Source organism: Macrotis lagotis, chromosome 4 (assembly GCF_037893015.1).
Source record: "Macrotis lagotis isolate mMagLag1 chromosome 4, bilby.v1.9.chrom.fasta, whole genome shotgun sequence".
Taxonomy (NCBI): domain Eukaryota; kingdom Metazoa; phylum Chordata; class Mammalia; order Peramelemorphia; family Peramelidae; genus Macrotis; species Macrotis lagotis.
Window position 1 is genome coordinate 191,285,775 of NC_133661.1, and position 24,937 is coordinate 191,310,711.

At 34.8% G+C, this 24,937-nt stretch overlaps 1 protein-coding gene across 12 annotated transcripts in view; it reads right to left on the reverse strand.

Moving 5' to 3' along the window:
• Positions 1–24,937, reverse strand: part of RYR3 (ryanodine receptor 3) — an 833,777-nt gene that overhangs the window by 212,878 nt on the left and 595,962 nt on the right. For 11 of the 12 annotated variants that reach the window (XM_074235022.1, XM_074235021.1, XM_074235020.1 and 8 more), the window contains 4 exons: positions 10,773–10,993; positions 4,299–4,389; positions 1,780–1,920; positions 170–333 (listed from right to left, as the gene is read on the reverse strand). In XM_074235022.1, the coding sequence (XP_074091123.1) occupies positions 170–333; positions 1,780–1,920; positions 4,299–4,389; positions 10,773–10,993 (617 nt within the window). The remainder of the gene's footprint in view (positions 1–169; positions 334–1,779; positions 1,921–4,298; positions 4,390–10,772; positions 10,994–24,937) is intronic. The other variant, XM_074235023.1, reaches the window with a different exon arrangement.

A 24,937-nucleotide genomic window follows, 5' to 3' on the forward strand; every position in this document is an offset into this window, starting at 1 on the left:
AAAACAACATAAAAATATGGTGCCCTGGAAAAATGACTTAGACTATTCAGGGTTGCAAGGAGAGGTACTAGTAAGAGAGATAAAGTCAAATTTTGACAAGCTAATGTCTTTGGAAACAAAGAATAGCTATGTGACAAAACCATTAATTTACCAAGTATTTTGGACTCACTTGATGGTATTAATAGGTTTGGGGTCAAAGTTTCCTTCTGCATCCACTGATGTATGCTTTTCCAATATGGCTGTGATTCTGGTGTCTAAATAATCAGGTGGCAAGGCCCCAGCTATCGCACTGAGACAAGGTAAGGCCATTCGGAAAAGATCTGTGTCATATTTCTGTAGAAAAGATAGAGACTAGTTAGAAAATCTAATTTAAAAAAATACATTTGGGGGGAAGCTAGGTGAAGTAGTGGATAGAGTACCAGCCCTGGAGTCAGGAGGACTTGAGTTCAAATGTGACCTCAGATACTTAATAATTCCCTAGCTGTGTGACCTTGGGCAAGTCGCTTAACACCATTGTCTTAAATAAAATTTAAAAAATACACTTAACATCTTAGTAAGGGAATTACAATTGTAATGCTGATGCATCAGAAGAAATAAGAACCAAATTCACTTATTTTCCAGGAAAAGATATTATTGGAAATTGAAGTGACTTAAGAAGAAAAATCATCATGTCCTTTCCATATGGATACAACAAAATGAACTGACAGTCACAATTTTGTAATGGTTAAGTTTCAAGCAGTGATGGAATGTAACAGTTATTTCTTTTCCCTTGTGCCTGCCATCTCATCCAAGTTATGAATGCTTCTATTTATGTATTTTGGTACTTTTAAAACTGTTGCAACAACACAAATTATGGTCTTTTTAAAAAAATTTGTGAGAAATCTACCTTGAAAATTTTAAAGTGCTATATAAATGTTAATTATTGTGATAATTGTGAATTATCTCATTAGGAACAGGAGTAGGAATAATAATATAGGTCTTATAGTTGAATTACTAGCATGATGTCCAGTTGGACAATTGAGTTCCATTGGTTATATCTGAGAGTAATAAATGGTAAGTTAATATGGGTAGGGAACTGCTTACAATGAAGACATGAAACTCAGATGGTCAAAAAATGCTACAGAGAGAGGAGACAATAGACAAACTATAATCAATTTTCAGATTTTAATCAAGAAAAACAAGGAATATCCAGTTTTATTCTCTTGAGGATAATGATATCAAGTCCTCAAAGAAAGGGAAGAGGGAGACAGAGCAAAGTTTGTAAACTAGAGGTCTGTCTCAATTAGCCTAATTCCCTAAGACTGAGGAGTTAGATAAATTTTTGGTAATACCTAAAACCCTTTCAAATGTTACCTCAGACACTTACTAGTTGTGTGACTGCAGGAAAATAACTAAACTACTCAGTGAAATAGTTTCTTCATTTGTAAAATTGGAATGATAACAAAATGATGCTTATCTCACAAAGTTTGTTGTGAGCAAGTTTACTGTGTTGCAAACATTAAAATACCATAAAAATGCAAGTTGTTATTGTGAAATGGCTGAGCTGGGGGCATCCATAGTCCAACAAAATAAAGCTAAGGGGCACAGAAACAATAGTAACCATCTGGGTTAACCTACGACTCTGATAACTTCCATTATGTATGTAAGGGGAAAAGAATGAATTTGTTTTTGATCAAACCAATGAAAACAAAGAAAAAGTTTAAGAAATCTGGTCTGTCCTCTTCCACTAATTCCTTGGGTCACTGTGTCTCTCACTACCTTTAATGACATAGTCATTACCTTATGAGAAAGAGAGTCGAAAATCCCCCAGAAGAGCTTCTCTGTCAAATGCAACTCTTCTTCTACTGCCAAGCCATAGCTCCCCCATCCTGAAGGTAGGCAGTAATACTTCCAGCACTGTTCATAATGATTTGTCAAAAGCTAGGAAATTGTAACAAAAGTGTACTGTCAGGGTGAAGGAGAGAAAATCCACCAGTGCTCTGTAGTGAACACAAAATTATTGTGCGAAAATAGCAAATCAGGATGATAAGAACAGTACTAAAGATATATGTAAAAGGAACAGCAAAAAGACTTTCAAACAGTGTAAGAAAAATATATGTTTAATATTTTAACCAGCTAGGAACTTGGATGAATTTGCTTAACTTAAAATCCTCCTACATACATGTCTAAGTTATAAAAAAGAAAAGAGTGGGGTGAATTTCTTTGTTTTTCTCTACTGTTTGAAACTACTGACCCATCAGGGGTGGGAGTGATGTAGTCTGAAAGCTTTGACTCTAAATGACTGCTGTCCAGTCATTTCAGACCTATTTATTACCTCTTTATAACTTTATAACTCTTTATGACCTCAAGGTTACAAATTGTGGTGCTTCCTATGTAATTATCACAATGGAGAATTGGAAGAATCTAAGTCTTCCTCAAGACCTGCTAGAACTAAAAGATCCAGGGCTGAGTGGTCCTGACATTTCCTGCCCAGAAGAGGGCAGTAATGTTTTATAAATGTCTTAGGAAAGCAAGGTAAAAGAAAATTGACCAACATGGGCTCTTGTGTTAGAAAGCAAGGGGAGGTTTGTAGTACTGAAAACTCTTAAAATACTGCCTTCAGTTTGTCTTTCTACATGCATAATAAACCCACCATTTCATGTTGCAGCAGAAAACATGTTAGGCTTAGCATCAGAGGACTGAGGCTTAAATCTTGCCTCTACCACTTCCTATACCATGCTCTGGAAAAAGAGAGAGACTAGTGGATGATTTGAAGAAACAGGGAATCCAGGGGCTATGACAGCTATCTCTTTTTTGTTGTTGTTTGCAAGGCAATGGGGTTAAGTGATATGCCCAAGGTCACACAGTTAGGCAATTATTATTAAGTATCTGAGGCTGCATTTGAACTCAGGTCCTCCTGACTCCAGGGCTGATACTCTATCCATTGTACCCCATGACTGCTATCTCTTTTGCTAAAAACTTGCTGCATGATAGAAAGTTAACAAATGTCTTGATCAAGTATATTAACACTGTGATAAAAATGATTTTTTTTTATCAGTTCACTTTTAACAATGATTTGAGAGACAAGTTAACTCAAGACAATAAAATGCAAGAAGTGAGTTCACATAAGGGCACTAAACTGTATGACCATGGGCAAGTCACTCTACACCTCTGAGACTAATCATCTGTAAGGACCAAATAAAATAATGCAAACAGGATACTTTGCAAATATTAAAAAGCTATAGGGGCAGCTAGGTGGTGCAGTGGATAGAGCACTGGCCCTGGAGTCAAGAGTACCTGAGTTCAAATCTGGCCTCAGACACTTAATAATTAACTAGCTGTGTGGCCTTGGGCAAGCCACTTAACTCTATTGCCTAAAAAACCTAAAAAAAAAGTTATATAAATATAAGTTATCAGAGGAAAATCTGAGGGATATTAAGAGTTAGACTGTAGGGATCTTAGATTCTTAGATTTAGTTATTTACTCCAGCACCTCCATTTTACAGATGAGATAACTGAGACTCAGGTTTAGTGACTTGTCTAAGTAGGAAAAAAAAGCTTTTAAAGTGAAAGATTTGATTTTCCTGCCCTCAATACTTATTAAAGAAAGAGAACAAACGTGACTTTGAAATTGGCATTGTTGCTCTTCTCCTAAAGATCTGGAAATAAAGTATAGGAACACAAAACCTAGCGTCCAGTAATGAGGAAGAGAATATATAAAATACAAAAGAATCAATGTACTATAGTTTAAGTGTTAATTGTACTTTAAGTATTAAAAATGAGATATGAAGACAGTCAGAAGGACCTTTTCTATCTTGCATATAGGAAATTATATTAAATTATCTTGTATATAGGAAAAATGTCCTCCTGACTCCAGGGCCGGTGCTCTATCTACTGCACCCACCTAGCTGAACCTTGCTCATGATTTCTTATAGAACAATGATATTCTGTAACATTCATATACCACAATTTATTTTTAGCCATTCCCCAGCTAATGAGCATCCCCTCAATTTCTGACTCCTTGCTGCTAACAAAAAGATTTACTTATATGGGAAATTATGATTGGACTCGGAATCAGCAACTAATAAAAATATGTAAAGAAAATCAAACAGGTGAATTGAAACTAGAATATTTATCATCCTCACTCTTAAGAATGGGGTTCATTTTGCTAGCAATATTCTGACCGCTAACTAGCAACTTAAAGGAAAGAAATCAATTTCACAGATGCTTGCCTATTTCTAAAATAGGTGAAAATAACTTCTTTTGCTGTATATTTTCTGTGGTACAACCAGGAATGTAATTGTTAGAAAGGCTATTTACCTTAAGTGGCATTTTACAGTATTCATTGAGGAGTGGTACATCAAAAACAAGACGACGTAGGAGTTGTTGTAACATGGAAGGTCGTAAGTGACTGCAATGTGAAAAAAGGGAAAAAAATACATTATCAGTACATAATGAGAAGTCTCAAAGCAATTAGATACAAAAATAAAAGTTATTCGATGTCTTTGAGTTCATAAGGAAATATTAAATGACCTTTAAAAAGCAAAGGCTTTTAAGAAAGTGAAGGGAATCTGTTTTTTTTGTTGTTGTTGTTGATATTGTGTTTGCTTATTTTTGGGGGGTGCTAAACTTTTAGTGAAGAGTGGTATTTACTTTTTGCCTCTATCTGCTCCCCATCCATTGATTATTTAATTGCCTGACTTTCTAACCTGACACCACACTGAAACCATTCTTTTAAAGACTACTAATTGTCAAATCCAACAACCTTTTCTCAATTTTCCATCTCCTTGAATTTGATGCTGATGATCACCTTGTCTTTTTCTGTAGTTCTCTTGGATTCAATGATATTGTTCTCCCAGGTTTTCTCTTTGACTGGTTCTTCATTTCCTTCACTAGTTAATTGTCCCCCCACCTTCTAAATGTTAGTGTCATTGAAGACTTCATTTATTATCCTTTTCTTTATCAATATTTTTCTTAAATTAATCTACCACTTTCCATGACTTCAATAGTATTAGGTGGATGACTTCAAAACCCATAATGAGGGGATAAAACCAAGATGGTGGAGTAAAGATAGGGATTTTACCAGAGCTTTGCCCCAAACCAATCCAAATATCTTTAAATATGATGCTAATCAAATTCTAGAGGCAGAACCCACAAAAAAAACAGAATGAAATAATTTTCCAGCTCAAGACAATTAGGAAGATCAGGGGAAGGGTCCGCTGCACTAGGGGTGAAAGAGGAGTACAGAGCAGTGGAGCTGCATTGGAGAGAATTGGCCTTAGTCATTCAGAAAGAGGAAGCCAGGCTACTGGGGCCCTAGCAGCGCCAGACCTTTCAGCTCAGGGATTACCAAGGAAAACTTGGAAGATTATCAAGAACAAATCCATTATATTGGGAAAAGATTGGAGCACAGTCTATTGTAGATCTGACCACAGCAGCTAGGAGCAGGCCTTGGGAACCACTGAAACAGCAGCAGCAGCTGCTTCAGAAACTCTTTGTCCAGGGATAGGAAGGAAGTCAAGAGATGATCACAGGAGTCTCTTTGCTATCACTGAGGCAGGACCCTGTGTTTTTGTCCATACTCAGATATGGATCACAAAGTGGGCCCCAATCCCAGGAAGTGGTGAGGAAGCACAACAAGGCTGACTGTCTGAGCAGAACTGGGACTCTCTTCATAGCTCCAGGGCAGAAAGGAGTGCCTGGGGTCACCTACAGACCAGAACAGGGCAAGGAGATAAGTTCTCATAAGACTTTGGAAGAACTTGTAGGTCTTTAGAAGTACCTTTGAAAACAGCTGCAAAATGGGGCTTCTAGGTGGCATAGTGGATAAAGCACCGGCCTTGGAGTCAGGAGTACCTGGGTTCAAATCCGGTCTCAGACACTTAATAATTACCTAGCTGTGTGGCCTTGGGCAAGCCACTTAACCCTATTTGTCTTGCAAAAACCTAAAAAAAAAAGAAAACAGCTGCAAAAACCCTTAAAAGCATAGTACAGTGCACCCTGGAAGCAAAGTATTAGCCCTAACAAAGCATTAAAATGAAGTCATAGGCTGGGGAAATGAGCAAGCAACAGAAGGAAAAATAATTTGACTACAGACAGTTACTATAATCATATGGAATATCAAAATACACATTCAGAAGATGATAAAATTGAAGTTTCTAAATCCAAAGCCTCCAAAAATATGAATTAGATTCAGTAAGAATCTAAAAGGAACTTTGAATATCAAGTACTGGAGGTAGAGGAAAATTTGGAAGAGAAATGAGAGTGATGCAGGAGAATCATGAAAACTGAATCAGCAACTTGGTGAAGGAGTTAACAAAAATACTGTAGAAAATAATATCTTAGAAACCTGACTGGGACAAATGGAAAAAGAGGTACACAAAGCTAATGAGGAGAAAATTGCCTTAAAAAACAGAACTGACCAAATGGAAAAGGAGATACAAAAGCTCTCTGAAGATAATAATTCCTTTAAATAGAGAATGGAACAAAGGGAAACTGATGATGTGAGAAATCAAGATACAGTAAAACAAAAGCAAAAGAAGGAAAACTACTCTGATATTTTAGAAATGGAGTAAAATAGAAATTGAAAGAATCTACCAATTACATCCTGAAAGATATTCCAAAATGTAAATGCCATTTTGGAATATTATAGCCAAATTTCAAAGCTCTCAAGTCAAGAAGAAAATACTGAAAATAGCCAGAAATAAACAATTCAAATATCATGGAACCACAGTCATAATATCACAAGATTTAGCAGCTTCTACATTAAGGGTTCTTAGGACTTGGAATATGATATTCCAGAAGACAGAAGAGTTTGGATTATAACCAAGAATCAGCTACCCAGCAAAATATATTCTTTTAGTGAAAAAGACAGACATTCAATGAAATAGGAGACTTTCAAACTTTCCTGATGAAATATCCAGAATTCAATAGGAAATGTGATCTTCAAATAAAAGACTCGAGTGAAACAGAAAACAGAAAACAGAAAAAACAAATCATGAGGAACTTAATGATGTTGAACTCTTATTTTCCTACAAAGAAAGATGATACTGTCAACTCATATGAACTTCCTCATTTATTAGGGCAATAAGGAGTATATATAAACAAGGCACAGGATGGAAGTTGAATTTGGAGGGATAATAAATTCAAAAAGATGGAGTTAATGGGTGAGAGAAGAAAGCACTTAAAGAGTAGAAATGGGTAAGTTATTTCACATAAAAGAGGCAAGGAAATGCTTTTGCAGTGGAGTGAAATAAGGGGAATGTGAAGGGGAGTGAATGAACCTTATTCTCACTGGTATTGGATCAGAAAGGAAATAACATTTATACTCCATCAGATATAGAAATCTACCTTTCCCTAGGCAAGGAAAAGGAAATGAGAAAGGTGGTCAGGTGGGGTTAGGTGATAGAAAAGAGGGAAGATTGCAGGTGGGGGTTCTCAGTTACAAAATACTTTTGAGGAGAAAATGGGTGAAAGGAGAGAGAGAATTGGGTGGGAAGAAAAAAGGAGAGAAATACATTAGTAATAGCAACTATAGAAGAAATATTGAAAAATGTTACTCTGAAAAAGACCTCATTGGGCAACTAGGTGGCGTAGTGGTTAAAGCACCGGCCTTGGAGTCAGGAGTACCTGGGTTCAAATCCGGTCTCAGACACTTAATAATTACCTAGCTGTGTGGCCTTGGGCAGGCCACTTAACCCCGTTTGCCTTGCAAAAACCTAAAAAAAAGACCTCATTTCTTAAACATACTAAATATAAAAAATGAGAGTCATTTCCCAATTGACAAATTATCAAAAGATGAAAGTTTCAGATGAGGTTATCGATGCTATCTATTTGAATAAAAATGCCTTATAAATGCCTATAAAAATGCCTTAACTCACTATTGACAGGTGAAATGCAGATAGGAACAATTACTACCTTATACCTATTGGATTGGATAGAAAAAGAAAATGACAAATGATGAAGGGGGTGCAGGAAAAATGAGACATTAATGCATTTTGGAGGCGTTTGAAAAGATTCAATAATTCAATAATTTGGAACTATGCCCCAGAGCTAAAACCAAGAGCTAAAACCCTTTGACCTAGAAATACCACAATCAGGTCCATAGTCCAGAAGAGATGAAAAACAGGAAGGAAAAGGACCTATATGTAATAAGGTTATTTACAGCAGCTCTTTCCTTGTTGCAAGGAACTGGAAATTAAGAGGATGCCTTTTAGTTGGGAAATGGCTGAATAAATTGTAATATGTGCTTAAGATGAAATGCTAGTCTATTATAAGAAATGATGAACAGGATACTCTCAGCAAAAACTTACATGAGCAGATACAATGAGAAAAATAATATATACAAAGTAACAGCAATGTTGTAGGATGATTAGCTGAAAATGATTTATTTACCTTTTCTCAGCCATGAGAACTCTGAAGGATTTAGGACAAAGAATACTATCTATCTATCCAAAAGATAGAGTTGAAATAAACTTTTTTTAAACTTTATTTTTCTTGAGGTTTCTCTTTTTTTGAGAGGGGATTACGTTTACTTTTACAACCTGATTATTGTGGTATTGTTTTTCATGCCTTCATATTATTTTTAACCTATATCAATAAAAAGGGATTGGGGTGGAAGGAAGGGATAGAATTTGGTTTTAAAAGAGGATGCTGAAACTTGTTTTTGCATGTAACCAGGATAAAAAGAAAAAGAAAAATGAAGGTAAAATACCCATAATTATTCCCAATTATTTCTCAGCTCTAATTGAGTTCTCCCTAGGTAATACAGTGATTAAAGCACTGGCCCTATTCAGGATGGTCAGAATTCAAATCCAGCCTCAGACACTTGACACATTCTAGCAGTGCAATCTTGGTCAAATCATTTAACTCTGACTGCCTTGCATCCAGGGCCATCTCCAGTTATCCTTATTCATATCTGGCACCGGATTCAGCTGGCTCTAGAGAAGAAAGTGAGGCCAGTAATTTAGTACAACAACCCCCACCCTGCCACACAAACAAACTTAAATCTAATTCATATGCTTGTCAAGTCATCACTTCCCTGAAGTCAGGGTCTTCTTTGAGAATGAAGGACAAATAACAATAGCTCATTTATAACTGTCTAGGGGACATTTTAACCTGGTTAACTACTCAATTCTTTCTGATGCCATCATTCCTGCACTAGGCACTCTCTTCCTTTCCCTTCTTACCTTTTGGCAGATCAAATCAATACTATGCTATCCTCCACTTCAATTCCTTTGCACCTTTGTCTTATTTCCAATTATTCCTTGTCAAAACTCAATCACTTTTTACTCTTACCATCTGCCACATTTCCATATTAAACTGTGTTCATTATAAATTTATTTATTCACTACAAATTTGTCATATAAACTCAACTGACCAATATTACCAAAAAAAAAAAAACCCCTCAAACCTCACTCTGAGCCCATCACTTCTTTATAGGGAGCTGGTTGGTATGTTTCAGCAGTTCTTTGGTATTTGGTTAGTTATGTGGATTAACATTCCTAAGGCTTTCAGTATTGCTTATAATATTGTTATATACATTTTATAAATACTATAGCTTAGACTACTATTCTTCAATTTTGCTTGACTTAAGTTTCACTCACATACATTTTACATTTCTTCTTGGCAAGAACTTAATCTTTCTTTGTTCCCTTCAAGGCCTAACTTATCAGCTATTTTTCCTTGAAATTCCCCCAAACTCAAAGACTTTTTATTTTTAAATATTGAAAATTGTCCCTGGAGACTAGATAATTGTTTTTCTAACAGTACATTAATTTTTTTCTATAGCCCTTCAGCATTTATTTTCCTTTTTGGAAAACCTTATGGAAAATATACTTTTATTAAGAAAATTTCTTTATTTCAAACCCCAGATATCAGAATGTGGAAGACCAATTCTGAATAAGAATTTATGAGGAATGTGTTTCTGCAAAAGCTATCACTTTTAATCAAACTATACCCATTTTTTATCTTAAACCTTTTTAGATATTTAGTCTGTAAAAATCCAAGAAACTTGAGTAATAGCACTAAAGATTTTATATAGTTCCTGGATATACTTAGGTAAGCATTGCAAAGTCCATTCTTTTATACTTTTAAGTATAAACATAGACTCACTAAGGTCTCCTAGTAGAATATTTTTATTAATTTTACTGGCTCTTTGGCCACATAGTAGTTCTTTTCCTACTCTTTCCTTACTAGCATATAAATTCTATCCATTTACACATTATAATAAGTAGATCACCCCATTTCCTACTTTACACTGAATATTAAACTTATCTGATGTGAGCTCTCTCAATCACTCCCTTTCTCACTTTTCCCATAAACTCTTCTATTATTTCTTTTAAACCTGAGTCTTCTTTCATTTTCTCTTCCTTCTCTCCTATTTTAAGGGATGAAAGAGCTGGCCTCCTTCCTTATCAAAGGCATACCAACCTGAAGCTTCGATCTCATTTCCTTCCATTTTCATTATGACATGATTAAGGAGCTGGTTGTCTGACCATTTATTTTATATAATGGAGTCTTGGGTACTAGAATACCTTATTCTTAGTATTCTAGTCAGCACTGGCTATCATGTTGTGATAGTCGGATAACAGTCAGTGGAATGAGGTGTTTGGAGGGGAAAAATGAATAGGAAAATGGAGTAAAGAGGGTTTTTGGAGAAATTATACAGTTGAGAGTCAAATTTATAGGAAGATGCTCCAGAATTCAGGTTCTCATTTATTCATGTCAATACTTATGTGCTATTGAATTTAAATGAATAAATATGAATGAGAAATGCATAAAGATAGCACATACTTGCAGATAGCAAGCAGACATTCTTCTATGGTGTCTCTCTGTGCTTTGGTGAGGGAACGTCCTTTGGAGAGTCTATAGATGGTTTGAAGTGTGGAATCAATTAGAGATGTATAATGTTCTGTTCCAGCAAACAAAGGGGCATGTCTTGTGAGGAGAGGGAGCACAGCAGAACACAGATATCTATTTAGGGCAAGTGCTGCCTCTGTGGTACTCAGAGAAACCTAGGGAAAAGAGAAAGATAATGAGCAATCTTATTTGGAAATGCTCAGCAAAGAAAAATGCACTCATCATATGATGCTATGTCTTAGGTATGTCTTATATGTTTTAGGGCTACACAGATCAGAAAGTAGCAGAGTGTGACTGGTTCCTTTGTCACTAGAGGCACTGCTGTACATTTAAAATGAAACAAATTAAGTCAAAAGTAAAAAAGTTTTTAAAAACGAAGACAAAAGGTTATCAAGTAAAAGGCTGTTTCCTTATTAGTGAATTCACTCACAAAAACTGTTAGGCTGCTTTACTCACAGAGTTCCTAAAAATATGTACTAGAATACAAGATGAACCAGAGCCGTATTATTGAAACAAGTGAGAAAATGGATATATTTCATTTAATACATACTTAACTTTTTTTTTTTAGTTTTTTTTTTTGCAAGGCAATGGGGTTAAGTGATTTGCCCAAGGCCACACAGCTAGGTAATTATTAAGTGTCTGAGACCGGATTTGAACCCAGGTACTCCTGACTCCAGGGCCGGTGCTCTATCCACTGCACCACCTAGCTGCCCCAATACATACTTAACTTTGATAATTTGAAAGATACTTGATTTCATCAGTGTGGGCATGTTCTCCACTGAGACAAATCACAACCTCTTCATTCTTTATGAATTTTTTATAAAGAACTTTTGGAGTATTTTGCTTTTATATTACATATATTTATACAGTATTTCCATTTTGTAACAAAGAAAAATAAAACTACTAATACAGTGCAAGCAATATTTTACATCTGTAGTGTTTTTTCACCTTTTTTTAATGAACAGAGATCTATTTTTATTCCTGTCCACCCCCTACACAATTGAGAAAATAAAAAAAATCCTTGTAATAAATATACAGTCAAGCAAAACAAATTCTTTCAACTATTATAACATAATATACATAAGCCTCATTCTGCACCCTAAATTTGTCAATTTTCTGCAATGGAAGTCTATCTATCTATCTATATCTATGTATCATAATCAGTCATTTGGAACCACAAATAGCATCATTTCTTAGTCAACCTCTCAATGATGAGCCAGTCTCCACAGACTAAACTGACTCTCAGATGACACAGCAATCATTACTGATGCCATATTCAAAACATTTATAGTATGGAGGATTATATACAACAATATGTCTTTACTTTCATAATTGGATAACCTATGATTTCATTGTATTCATAGTATTATTTTACTAGAGCAAACTGCAATTTTTACTTGTCCTTTCCCATGTGATTCATGTCTTCCTCCATAATATCTCATGCCTGTTGTTTTCTCTCTTTTCATATAGACATCAACCTTGTTCAGGCCCTTATAATGTTTTTCCTTGAAATGTTGTAATACACTCCTTTAAAAATTTTTTTTTATTGTTTTTGAATTTTACAATTTTACTCCAATTTCACTTCCCTCCCCCGACACCCCACAGAAGGCAATCTGATAGTCTTTACATTGTTTCCATGATATAAATTGATCAAAATTGAATGTGTTGAGAGAGAAATCACATCCTTAAGTAAAAAATAAAATATGAGAGATAGCAAAATTACATAATAAGATACCTTTTTTAAAAAAAATTAAAGGTAATAGTCTTTGGTCTTTGTTTAAATCCCACATTTCTTTCTTTGGATACAAATGGTATTCTCCATTGCAGATACTCTAAAATTGCCTCTGATTGTTACACTGATGAAATGAGAAAGTCCATTAAGATTGATCATCAACCCTGTGTTGCTGTTAGAGTGTACATTGTTCTTCCGGTTCTGCTCATCTTGCTCAGCATCAGTTCATGCAAATCCTTCCAGGCTTCTCTGAATTCCTATCCCTCCTGATTTCTAATAGAACAATAGTATTCCATCACATACATATATACCACAATTTGTTCAGCCATTTCCCAACTGATGGACATTCACTCAATTTCCAATTCTCTGCCACCACAAACAGCTGCTATGAATATTTTTTTAGGTTTTTTTTTTTTTTTTGCAAGGCAAACAGGGTTAAGTGGATTGCCCAAGGCCACACAGCTAGGTAATTATTAAGTGTCTGAGACCAGAGTACCGGATTTGAACCCAGGTACTCCTGACTCCAGGGCTGGTGTTTTAGCCACTACACCACCTAGCTGCCCCTTGAATATTTTTGACCCTTTTTCATAATCTCTTCAGGGTTTAGACCCAGTAGTGGTATTACTGGATCAAGAGGTATACACATTTTTGTTGCCTTTTGAACGTAGTGCCAAATTGTTCTCCAGAAAGGTTGGATGAGTTCACAGCTCCACCAACCATGTATTAGTGTCCCAGATTTCCTACATCCCTTCCAACATTGATCATTGTCTTTTCTGTTCATACTGGCCAGTCTGAGAGGTGTGAGGTGTTAGTTAACTCAGAGAGGCTTTAATTTGCATTTCTCCAATCAGTAATGATTTAGAGCAATTTTTCATATGACTATGGATTGCTTTGAATTACTCATCTGTAAATTGCCTCTGCATTTGTCAATTGGGGAATGGCTTGTTTTTTCCCCATAAATTTGACTCAGTTCTCTATATATTTTAGACACGAGTCCTTTGTCAGAAATACTAGTTGTAAAAATTGTTTGCAATACACTCCTAATAGATCTTAGATACTAATGGATCCCTAATATTGATTCAATTCATTCCCTACTTCAGTCTATCATTCACACAGCTATGAAAGTTATTTTCCTAAAGCTCAAGCTGGACCCCATAAAACTCCAACTTTGCAACTCTGAGTCCAAGGGTTCCTAACTTCTGACTCCAGGGAAAATATAAACTCTTCTTTTTGTTTTTTAAAACTCATTCACATCTAGCTTTAACTGACCCTTCTTGCCATCATTCCCCTTTCTATACTCAACAATCCAACCAAACTTTCTTACTGCTCTTTACACGATACTACATCTCCTAATTTCATAACTGAACAACATCTTTTCTTCAACACTGTCTCTTTGAATCCTTTGTTTTCTTTAGAATAGCTTATATGCCACAAATTGAAGCCTTTTTCCATCCTCTTCCATCTCCCAAGTTGCTAGAGATCTTAACTCCCCATTATTTTGTTTGTGTATTTATATAAGTAATGATAGGTTCTCCGAGGACTAGGTTTGTTTTCCTCTTTATTTTCACCCCCAGCCTTTAGCATGGTCCTTGGAACATAGCAGGTGCTTCATAAATGCTTTTTCTTGATTTTAATTCTTTTTTTGTCTATCTAATGTACTTGAGTTTCCTCTGTGTTTTTAGCATGATTATGGGATACCAAGGTTGTATTCAGGTAGTCTTATTGCCTCTCATTCTGATCACATATATCCTTAATGCTTTTTTCTTTTTTACACGTATACATCATAGGTAATTAGCCACAACTTAACACTCACTATACACATATACACTGCTCCTTGGATCATTTGTAATTTTATTCTTCTTATATCATAATGTATCATAATTTATGTTTCAATGGCATAACCAAAACACATAACTATTAGAGATATTGATTAGTTTGGAACACTGAAGGCACTTTGAACCTGGTCCATTTCATTACTCATCTATAATGCCAAGATACTACATTGAAGAACTAAAAAAAATGGGTTCTCCAGAGAGGAGCATGTTATAATCCAGGAAATAAGCATTTTTCTTCACTTGTTTTTATAGTTTATGTGATTAAATTATAAACAAATTTATTTTATCAATTCTTTTACCTAATATTACATTATAACCAACAAAGAAAGGTTCATGCAACATATAATGCAACAAAATTGCATTTATTTACTTAGCAGCATTCAAATTGCAAATGAAAAAGGGAAGAAATTGTAGGTTTCAGTTAGTCAAAAAACAATTATTAACCCTCTCTATAGGTCAGTCACTGTGCTAAATACTAAAAGAGATAAAAGTCAGCTCCTGCCCTCACAAATTAAAGTAAAGAAATACATGGCTATAGACCTCTCAAAGGCCTCACTCCTGTTCTGGGGATACACATTTTGTAAGGTGTTGACAGGAAAATTTAGATCACCCTTGCAAGTGTCTCATACCTTTCAAGATACCTTTCTTTTTTTATACCACAATTTATCTGTATCTATCATCATAGACAGAGTCTCAGATACATATAGATAAGTTATTTCATAATAATTTACTATCTTAGATCATTTCAGAATAAGCAGCTATATTATAATATAAGCGATACACATTGATAATTCTAGAACATGCAGGATTGTGTGACATGCAAGTGATAGGGGTATATCTAATGGCCTTGTCCAATCTATCCTTGGATTGCAAATCCTTATACTTATTTCTAAATAGCTAAAATCAAACCTAATTTTTCTCTTTTAGTATACTTTTGGATGCTAATGGAAATGCAAGCTCTCCTGGTCAATAAGTCAAAGTTATGCTTAAATAGAACTATAATAAAATAAGTCAGGAAAGAAATTCCACAGTAAGGATAAATTCCCAATATTCAAGTTTGACTGGGTGGATTCAATGTCTTATTTTAAATTTTACAGTTTTTTCCCCTATTCTTGCTTCCCTCCTGCCACCCCCCACATAAGGGCATCTGTTAGTCTTTACATTGTTTCCAGGGTATACACTGATCTAAGTTGAATGTAATGAAAGAGAAATCATATCCTTAAGGAAGAAAAATAAAGTATGAGATAGCAAAATTACACAATAAGATAATGGTTTTTTTCCTAAATTAAAGGTAATAATCTTTGGATTTTGTTTAAATTACACAATTCTTTCTCTGGGTACAGATGTTATTCTCCATTGCAGATAGCCCAAAATTGTCCCTGATTGTTGCACTGATGGAATGAGCAAATCCATCAAGATTGATCATTACTCCCATGTTGCTGATAGGATGTACAATGTTCTTCTGGTTCTGCTCATCTGGCTCAGCCTCAGTTCATGCAAATCCCTCCAGGCTTCCCTAAATTCCCATCCCTCCTGGTTTCTAATAGAACAACAGTATTCCATGACATACATATACCATAGTTTGTTAAGCCATTCCCTAACTGAAGGACATTCACTTAATTTCCATTTCTTTGCCACCACAAACAGGGCTGCTAGTAATATTTTTGTATAAGTGATGTTTTTACCCTTTTTTATAATCTGTTCAGGGCATAGACCAAGTAGTGGTATTACTGGATCAAAGGGTATGCACATTTTTGTTGTCCTTTGGGTGTAATTCCAAATTGCTTTCCAGAAAGTGTTGATGAGTTCACAGCTTCACCAACAATGCATTAGTATCCCAGATTTCCCTTTTTCTTTCCAACATTGATCATTGTCTTTTCTGGTCATATTGGCCAGTCTGAGAGGTATGAGGTGATACCTCAGAGATGCTTTAATTTGCATTTCTCTAATAAGTTACTCTTTAGAGCAATTTTTCATATGACTATGGATTGCTTTGATTTCCTCATCTGTAAATTGCATTTGCATATCCTCTGACAATTTGTCAATTGGGGAATGGCTTGTTTTTCAAAAAATTTGACTCAGTTCTCCGTATATTTTAGAAATGAGTCCTTTTTCAGAAATACTAGTTGTAAAGAATGTTTCCCAGTTTACTTCATTTCTTTTGATTTTGCTTACAGTGATTTTGTCTGTGCAAAAGCTTTTTAATTTAATGTAATCAACATTATCTAGTTTGTTTTTAATGATGTTCTCTTTCTTTTCCTTGGTCATAAACTGCTTCCCTTTCCATGGATCTGACAGGTAAACTACACCTTGATCTTCTAGTTCACGTATAATATTGTTTTTATGTCTAAATTCTATAACTATTTTGATCTTATCTTGGTACAGGGTGTGATGTGTTGGTTTAATCTCAGTTTCTTCCATACTAACTTCCAATTTTCTCAACAGTTTTTATTGAAGAGAGAGTTTTTTATGCCAATAGCTGGGCTCTTTGGGTTTATCAAAAAGCAGATTACTATAATCATTTCCTGCTATTGCACCTAGCCTATTCCACTGATCCACGACTCTATTTCTTAGCCAATACAAGACAGTTTTGATGACTGATGTTTCATAATATAATTTTAGATCTGGTAAGGCTAAACCACCTTCTTTTGTACTTTTTTCATAGAATTCCTAGCAATTCTTGACTTTTTATTTCTCCATATAAATTTATTTGCAACTTTTTCTAACTCATTAAAGTAATTCTTTGGAATTTTGATTGGTAGGGCACTAAACAAGTAGTTTAGTTTTGGAAGAATTGTCATTTTTATTATATTAGATCAACCTATCTATGAGCAGTTGAGCTTTGCTTAGTTATTTAAATCTGATTTTATTTGTGTGAGAAGTGTTTTGTAATTGTTTTCAAAAACGTTTTGAGTCTGCCTTGGCAGGTAGACTCCCAGGTATTTTATATTGTCTGAGGTTACTTTGAATGGGATTTCTCTTTCCAGCTCTTCCTGCTCTATCTTGTTAGTTATATATATATATATATATATATATATATATATATATATATATACATACATATGTATATATGTATGTATATGTATATATATGTATATATATATACATATATAAGATTTATTAGAGTTTATTTTATATCCTGTAACTTTGCTAAAGTTGCTAATTATTATTTCTAGTAGTTTTTTAGATCATTTTTTGGGATTCTCTAGCTATACCATCATGCCATCTGCAAAGAGTGAAAGTTTCGTCTCTTCCTTCCCAATTCTAATTCCTTCAATTTCTTTTTCTTTCTTATTGCCAAAGCTAACATTTCTAATACAATATTGACTAGTAGTGGTGAAAAGGAGCATCCTTGTTTCACCCCTGGTCTTATTGGAACTGCCTCTAGCCTATCTCCATTGCATATAATGCTTCTTGATGGTTTCAGATAGATACTGCTTATTATTCTAAGGGATGATCCATTTATTCCTATACTCTCTAGTTTTTTTTTTAGTAGGAATGGGTGCTGTATTTTGTCAAAAGCTTTTTTAGCATCTATTGATATAATCATATTATTTCTGATAGTAAACCTAATATTGAATTCCTAATATTGAACCAACCCTGCATTCCTGGGATAAATCCTACTTGATCATACTGTATTATCCTAGTGATTACTTATTGCAATCATTTTGCTAAGATTTTATTTCAGATTTTTGTATCTGTATTTATCAGGGATATAGGCCTATAATTTTCTCTCTGTTTTAACTCTTCCTGGTTTATGTATCAGCACAAAATTGGTGTCATAGAAAGAGTAAGGCAGAGTTCCATCTTCACCTATTTTTCCAAAGTGTTTATATAGACTTGAAACCAATTGTTCCTTAAATGTTTGATAGAATTCACTTGTGAATCCATCTGGCCCTGGAAATTTTTTCTTAGGGAGTTCAATGATGGCTTGTTGAATTTCTTTTTCTGAGATAGGGTAATTTAAGTTTTTAATTTCCTCTTCATTTAATCTGGGCAATTTATATTTTTGCAAATACTCATCAATTTCACTTAGATTGTCAAATTTATTGGCATAGAGTTGAGAAAAAATAATTCTGAAGTATTACTTTAATTTCCTCCTCATTGGTGGTGAGTTCACCTTTTTCATTTTTGATACTAACAATTTGATTTTCTTCTTTCTTTTTTTTAATCAAATTGACCAGAGCTTTATCAATTTTATTAGTTTTTTTCATAAAACCAACTTTTGGTTTTATTTATTAGTTCAATAGTTTTCTTGCTTTTGATTTTGTTAATTCTTCCTTTAATTTTTAGAATTTCTAATTTGGTATTTAATTGGGAGTTTTCAATTCGTTCTTCCTCTAATTTTTTTAGCTGTGTATTTACTTCATTGATTTCCTCTTTCTCTAATTTTCATGTAAGCATTTAAAGATGCAATATATCCCCATCAGCCACCTTGAGTATATCCCATAGGCTTTGGTATGTTGTTTCATTACTGTCGTTATCTGGATGAAACAATTAATACTTTCTATACTTTGTTGCTTGATCTACTCATTCTTTAAAATGACGTTCTTTAGTTTGCAATTAGTTGTGAGTTTATATCTCCCTGGCCCAATATTGCATAGGATTTTTATTGCATTATGATCTGAGAAAGATGTATTCACTATTTCTGCCTTTCTGAAATTGATTATTAGGTTATTATGTCCTAGTCCATGGTCAATTTTTGTGTAAGTTCCATGTACTGCTGAAAAAAAAAAGTATATTCCTTTCTATCCCCATTCATTTTCCTCTATAAGTGCTATCATATCTAGGTTTTCTAACAATCTATTTACCTCCCTAACTACCTTCTTATTTATTTTATGATTAGATTAATCTAAATCTGAGAGCAGGAGGGTGAAGTCTCCCACTAGTAGAGTTTTGCTATCTATGTCTTCTTGTACCTTTTTCAACTTCTCCTCTAAGAATTTGTATGCTATACCATTGGGTGCACACATATTAATATTTAATATTAAAATTACTTTGCAGCTGTTTTGTCTAAGATAAGAATTGCTTTCCCTGTGTTTTCACTTCAGCTGAATCAAAAAAATATATTTTGCTCGAACTTTTTACCTTTATTCTATATGAATCTCTATGCTTCAAATGAGTTTCTTGTAAGCAGGATTCTGGTTTTTAATCCATTCTGCTCTTCGCTTACATTTTAAAGGAGAGTTCATTCCATTCACATTCAAAATTATAATAACTCTTTATTGCCCTCTATGCTATCTTACTTGTTTGTATTTTTTTCCCTTTATCCATATTCCCCAGTGTTTTGTTTCTGAAAACCTCCCCCTTCAGTGTTTGCCCTCATATATCAACTCCCCTCCCCTTTCTTTTCTTTCCCTTTTCCCTTCTTCCTTCCCTTCCTTCTGCTAGTTTCCCTTTATCTTCCTCTCTCTGTCCCCCCTCCCCTTTTAATACCTGAAAGGTAAGATAAGTTTCTTATCTTAACTGAATGTGTGTGTGTATATGTGTGTGTGTGTGTGTGTGTGTGTTAACTTTAAGCCAAGTCTGATGAGATGAAGATTCAGGTGGTTTTTACCTCCTCTCTTCTTCCCCTCTATTACAATAGGTCTCTTGTACCTCTTAATGTAATGAGTTTTACCCCATTCAATCTCCTCCATCCTCCAGTCTCTTTATTGTCCCCCTTTTTAAGGAGGTATTATTTTTTAAATCATTGTATTTGAGTCACAAAAAAGTCATGAGTGTGCATCACATCTGGCTAAGTATATTCTTTCTAATAGAGTTACAGTTCTCAAGGGTGATGAGAATCTTTCTCCCAGGTCAGTATATAGTCTGTTTCATCTTATTGGATAGCCATTTTTCCCCTTTATCCTTTTTTGAACCTTTTCATGTGTCGCTTGAGCCTCCTATTTGATTTCCAAATTTTCTATTTAGCTCTGGTCTTTTCATCAGGAAATGTTGGAAGCCTCTCGTTTTATTAAATGTCCATCTTTTCCCCCAGAAGAGAAGGCTCAGCTTTGCTGGACAGTGGATTATTGACTGCATTCCAAGCTCCCTTGCTCTTCTGAATATCTCATTCCAAGTCCTTTGATCCCTTAATGCTTATTCAGCCAGGTCCTGTGTAATCCTTACTATGGCTCCTTGGTATTTAAATTGTTTCTTTCTGGCTGCTTGCAGGATTTTATCTTCTTTCTAATAGTTCTGCACTTTGGCCATAACATTCCTTGGTGTTTTTATTTTAGGATCTCTTTCTGGAGGGGATCGATATATTCTTTCAATAACTATTTTGCCCTCTGCTTCCATGATCTCAGGGCACTTTTCCATCACTAAATCCAGTAATATTTAGTCCAGGATTTTTTTCTCTTCAGTGTTTTCAGGAAGATCTATAATTATCAGGTTGTCCCTACTTGATCAATTCTTAAGGTCAGTGGTTTTGCTGATGAGGCATTTTACATTTTCTTCTATTTTTTCAATCTTTTGGTTTTGTTTAACAGGATCTTGTTGTTACATGAAGTCATTAGTTTCCACAGATTTCATTCTTTTCTATTAGAGAAGAATTTTCTTCATTTACCTTTTGCAACGCCTTTTCCAATTGGTCAGTTCTATTTTTGAAGGAATTTTCCATTTGCTCAAGTGTAGTTTTGAGAGAATTATTTTCTTTTTTGCATTTGCCCAATGGAGGATCTGAGAGAATCATTCTCATTTTGTATTTGTCCAATTGTATTTTCCAAGGATTAGTTTTCTTGTTGTGAGCTGTTAATTTTCTCTTGAAATGTGTTAGTTTTCTCTCAAATTTCTTTTCCCAATTTTTCCAACTGATTTTTAAACTTCTTAATTTCTTCACAGAAGTCTTTCTGGGCTGGAGACTAATTCATATTCTCCTCAGAAATGCTAGAACTCTCTGGGCTAGAATCTATTTCCTCTAAGTATTTCTCCATGGGTGCCCCCTTCCGCTGACTTTTCTTAATTTTTCTACAATCTTGTGATGGGGGAGGGGCTGGCTCTCAGAAGTTTGCTTTAGAAAACCCTCTAGAGGTTTTGTTCACTTGGCTTAGTAATTTTAAGGGTCTGCCAGTAGGGAGTGCTGGTTGTCTTCTCTGGAGTGTTTGGGGCCCACAGCAGCAGGGTCTGAGTTGACCTTGAACAATGGGCTGGGCCCAGCAGGGAGTTAATATCCCTTTCAGCTGATTGAATTCTGTTGCCCACACATGAGCCTGAGTGGGTGGTGGTGGGGTGTTTGCTGTTCATTCTGGGAAGAATGCTCAGCAAAAAGTATAGAGCTCAGGTCCCTTGTCCTGCTGGTCACCCATGGTCCCCTGAGACAGACCTTGTTGGTAGGTGTTCTAACTTCTCTTTCTGGGTTTTGTCGATTGAATTTCTGTTAAGAGGTTTCTTTCATGCTATTTTTGAGGGGGAACCAGGAGCACTTAGAACAGTGCCTGTCTTCTCTCCACCATCTTGGCCACAACCAAGGTCTCATTTTAAACTGGGAGAGGGGTAGAATTTTTTTTTAAGTAGAAATCAAAGACTTCTTTGGGTATATACATATTTAAGGGCAAACAGTTATTCTTCATATTTTTCATTGTAATGTCTTGATAATGTGCTTTTACTCTAAAACAGTCCTTCCCTTGTCTTTCACATTTATTTACTTGAGGAGATGAACTATCTTTTGAATAAGGAACAATCTCAGTATTTTTGACCTCCCCATGGTAAAATTAGTACTTCTGCTAATAATAATAATAATAATAATAATAATAATAATAATAATGTAAATGGTCATTTTCAATGTCCTTCCAATTTCAATTTCAAAACCATACCAACCTCATCAGTGGTGGCATGGTTTGTACATATCTATTAAAATGAGGGATATATTGGGCAAATTTTCACTTGCTTTTACCAGAATCATTTATCCCATGGCTTGATTTGATAGGAATTAGAACTTTTGGTGATGGTCTGGATGCTGTGGGAGTCCTAATCCCCTGAGTGTGATTTTTCCTCCAGTATAACTGGGACTCCTTGGTGGACCAGCAATGCTGGGCAAAGTGCTACTATGTGACATCTGGTGATAAAGTAGCAACTCACAATATATGAGACACTATCATGTTTCTGAATGTTGGAATGCAACAGCATGGTTAATCCAAACCTGTCTCTTGACAATACAACCTTTCCTCTCACATCTTCAATCATACTCCCCCCAGAAGGCAACAGCTACCACATCTGAGGAAGGTAGCAGTATGCAAATTATCCACTACTGACCAGGAAAGTTAGGGTTGAAAAATTACAATAGAGGACTCTTTCCATGCCATGTAATTAGAATGAGTGAACTTTGGATCCTTTAAGGAGGATGCATTAGAGGACAAGTCTGGTGCCAGCAGCCACAGTAATTCCAGCTCCAAAAGTCTACATTAAAATTGCTACAATTAAAAAGCTCATATTTTGATCTTGGAATTGAGCTGGTGGTCTGGTAAGGCAAATCACTATCTGCTCCAGTCCATGCCTCTTGATGCACCCTTGATTTTTTTGGAATTTGCAGTTTGTTTAAATTAGAAGTCAAGTTGGAGCTGCTACAATCAAATATGTGTACCACTTTTATCTTCTTTTCCAAATGCTAAAATGATCTAATACTTGATTTTGAAATTAACTGTTAAATTGATCAGCTAATTATTTCTTATCTATTAAAACAGGTTGGGTTCATTTTGGGGGTAGTTCACTTGTTGCTTACCACATAGAATACTTAATTTTTTTCCCTTGAAGAGTCTTTGACTTCTTTAATTTCTTTGTTTGAAATATTTTCTTAATTACTTTTCCATTATTTTCCTGAGTTGACTTTTCAAATTTAAATTAGCAAATTTCAGGATTCATGTTGATTTATTTTGAAAAACAATTTAAATTTATTTTCTAAATAATTTCTCTTTATTCTCTACAACATATAACAACATATGTTGATACCTAAGCTGGAATCATTTTCATAATGATCTGGTCATGTATGGTAGTACTTTGTACACTATATGATGAGATGATCAAATCATCCATGAAATAGTTTTATCTTTTTTTTCCTCTTAGCTGACCAAAGAAACAAACTCTCCTACCATTTTTCTAGACCTGAAGAAAACTCATGAGTTATTCTTCCATTTATTAAAACTTCTCTATGTCTTTTGGTTTTTATTTTTAGTGAGAATATCAATATGGACATGTCAATTCAGTTTTTAAATAGACTGAACATTAAGAATGATAATGTATAAACTTATTCTTGTGGAGTAAGAACTGCAGCTGCATCCATCAAGGTTCATTGACTCACAACGTCATCATTAATGTATAGATTATTTTCTTGGTTCTGCTCTTTTTTTGCTCACTACCAGATACTATAATTCATTCCAGGCTTCTCTAGAGTCTGACCATTTATGGTTTCTTATAGAACAATAGAATTTCATAATATTCATATACCATAATTTTGCCACTACAAAAAGAGCTGCTATGAATATTTTGGAATATGTAGGACTTTTACCATTTTTCATGATTTCTTCTGGGTATAGGCCTAGAATTGGAATTGCCGGGTCAAAGGGTATGATCAATTTTATTGTTCTTTGGGTATAGTTCCATATTTTGCTCCACCAGAAAAGCATCAATGTCTCAATCCTCTTACGATCTCTCCAACAGTGATCATTTCCCCCTTTTGTCATCTTAGCTAATTTGATATTTCTGTAGTGATACCTCATAGCTGTTTTAATTTTCATTTTCTATAGGTACATCTTGCTCTGTGGAGTAACAACCAGATATGGCAACAAATGCGAAGCAGCTTGGAGTCAGGAAGACCTTTCCCCTTTGATATAATCGCATATGACCTGGTGATGTCACTTAGTTTCAGCGCTTAAGGAAACTCTCTAAGATTATGTTAATGGGTATCTCCCTACCTGGGTGAGTAGATGAAGTTTCTTACAGGGAACTCCCTATAACAATGGCTTATATGTGTGTATATAGATATAAGTATATACACACACATATATGCAATATATATATAAAAATTTACATATATGTGTATAGATGTATAAATGACTCCTTGAGAAAGAAGACCATGAAAGGATATCTGTTCTAAATTATTTCTCTTATTAAAGTCCTTTCCATTTTATTTTGAATCTTACTTTATACTTCAACTTTGACAGACTTACTAAATACCAATGGGACTTGCCTATTGATCCTTGGTCCTTTCTTTTAGCAATTCATTTCTCAGAGAAATTGAGACAAAGCAGGAAAGTGATTTTCTTAGAGATACAGAGGTAATCAGTGTCAAGACACCTAAGAATGTAAAGTCATTGAATCCCATATGGATGCTTTATAGTAAGCATTTATAAGCCTTCTCAGAAAGTAGCTCTTTGCCTTCCCAGTTCTTGGCACCCATCCCATCTGGTGTACTAATCAGTCTAACACACTAACTTCAGCATTTTAAAAGGCTTCCAGCTGTAAGGCTATTAATTTTATAATGTGGCTCCAATTCTTTTTTAACTTACTGGGGAGCTCTTCACTTGCTAATCTTTTCTCCAAAGCATTGCTGAAGT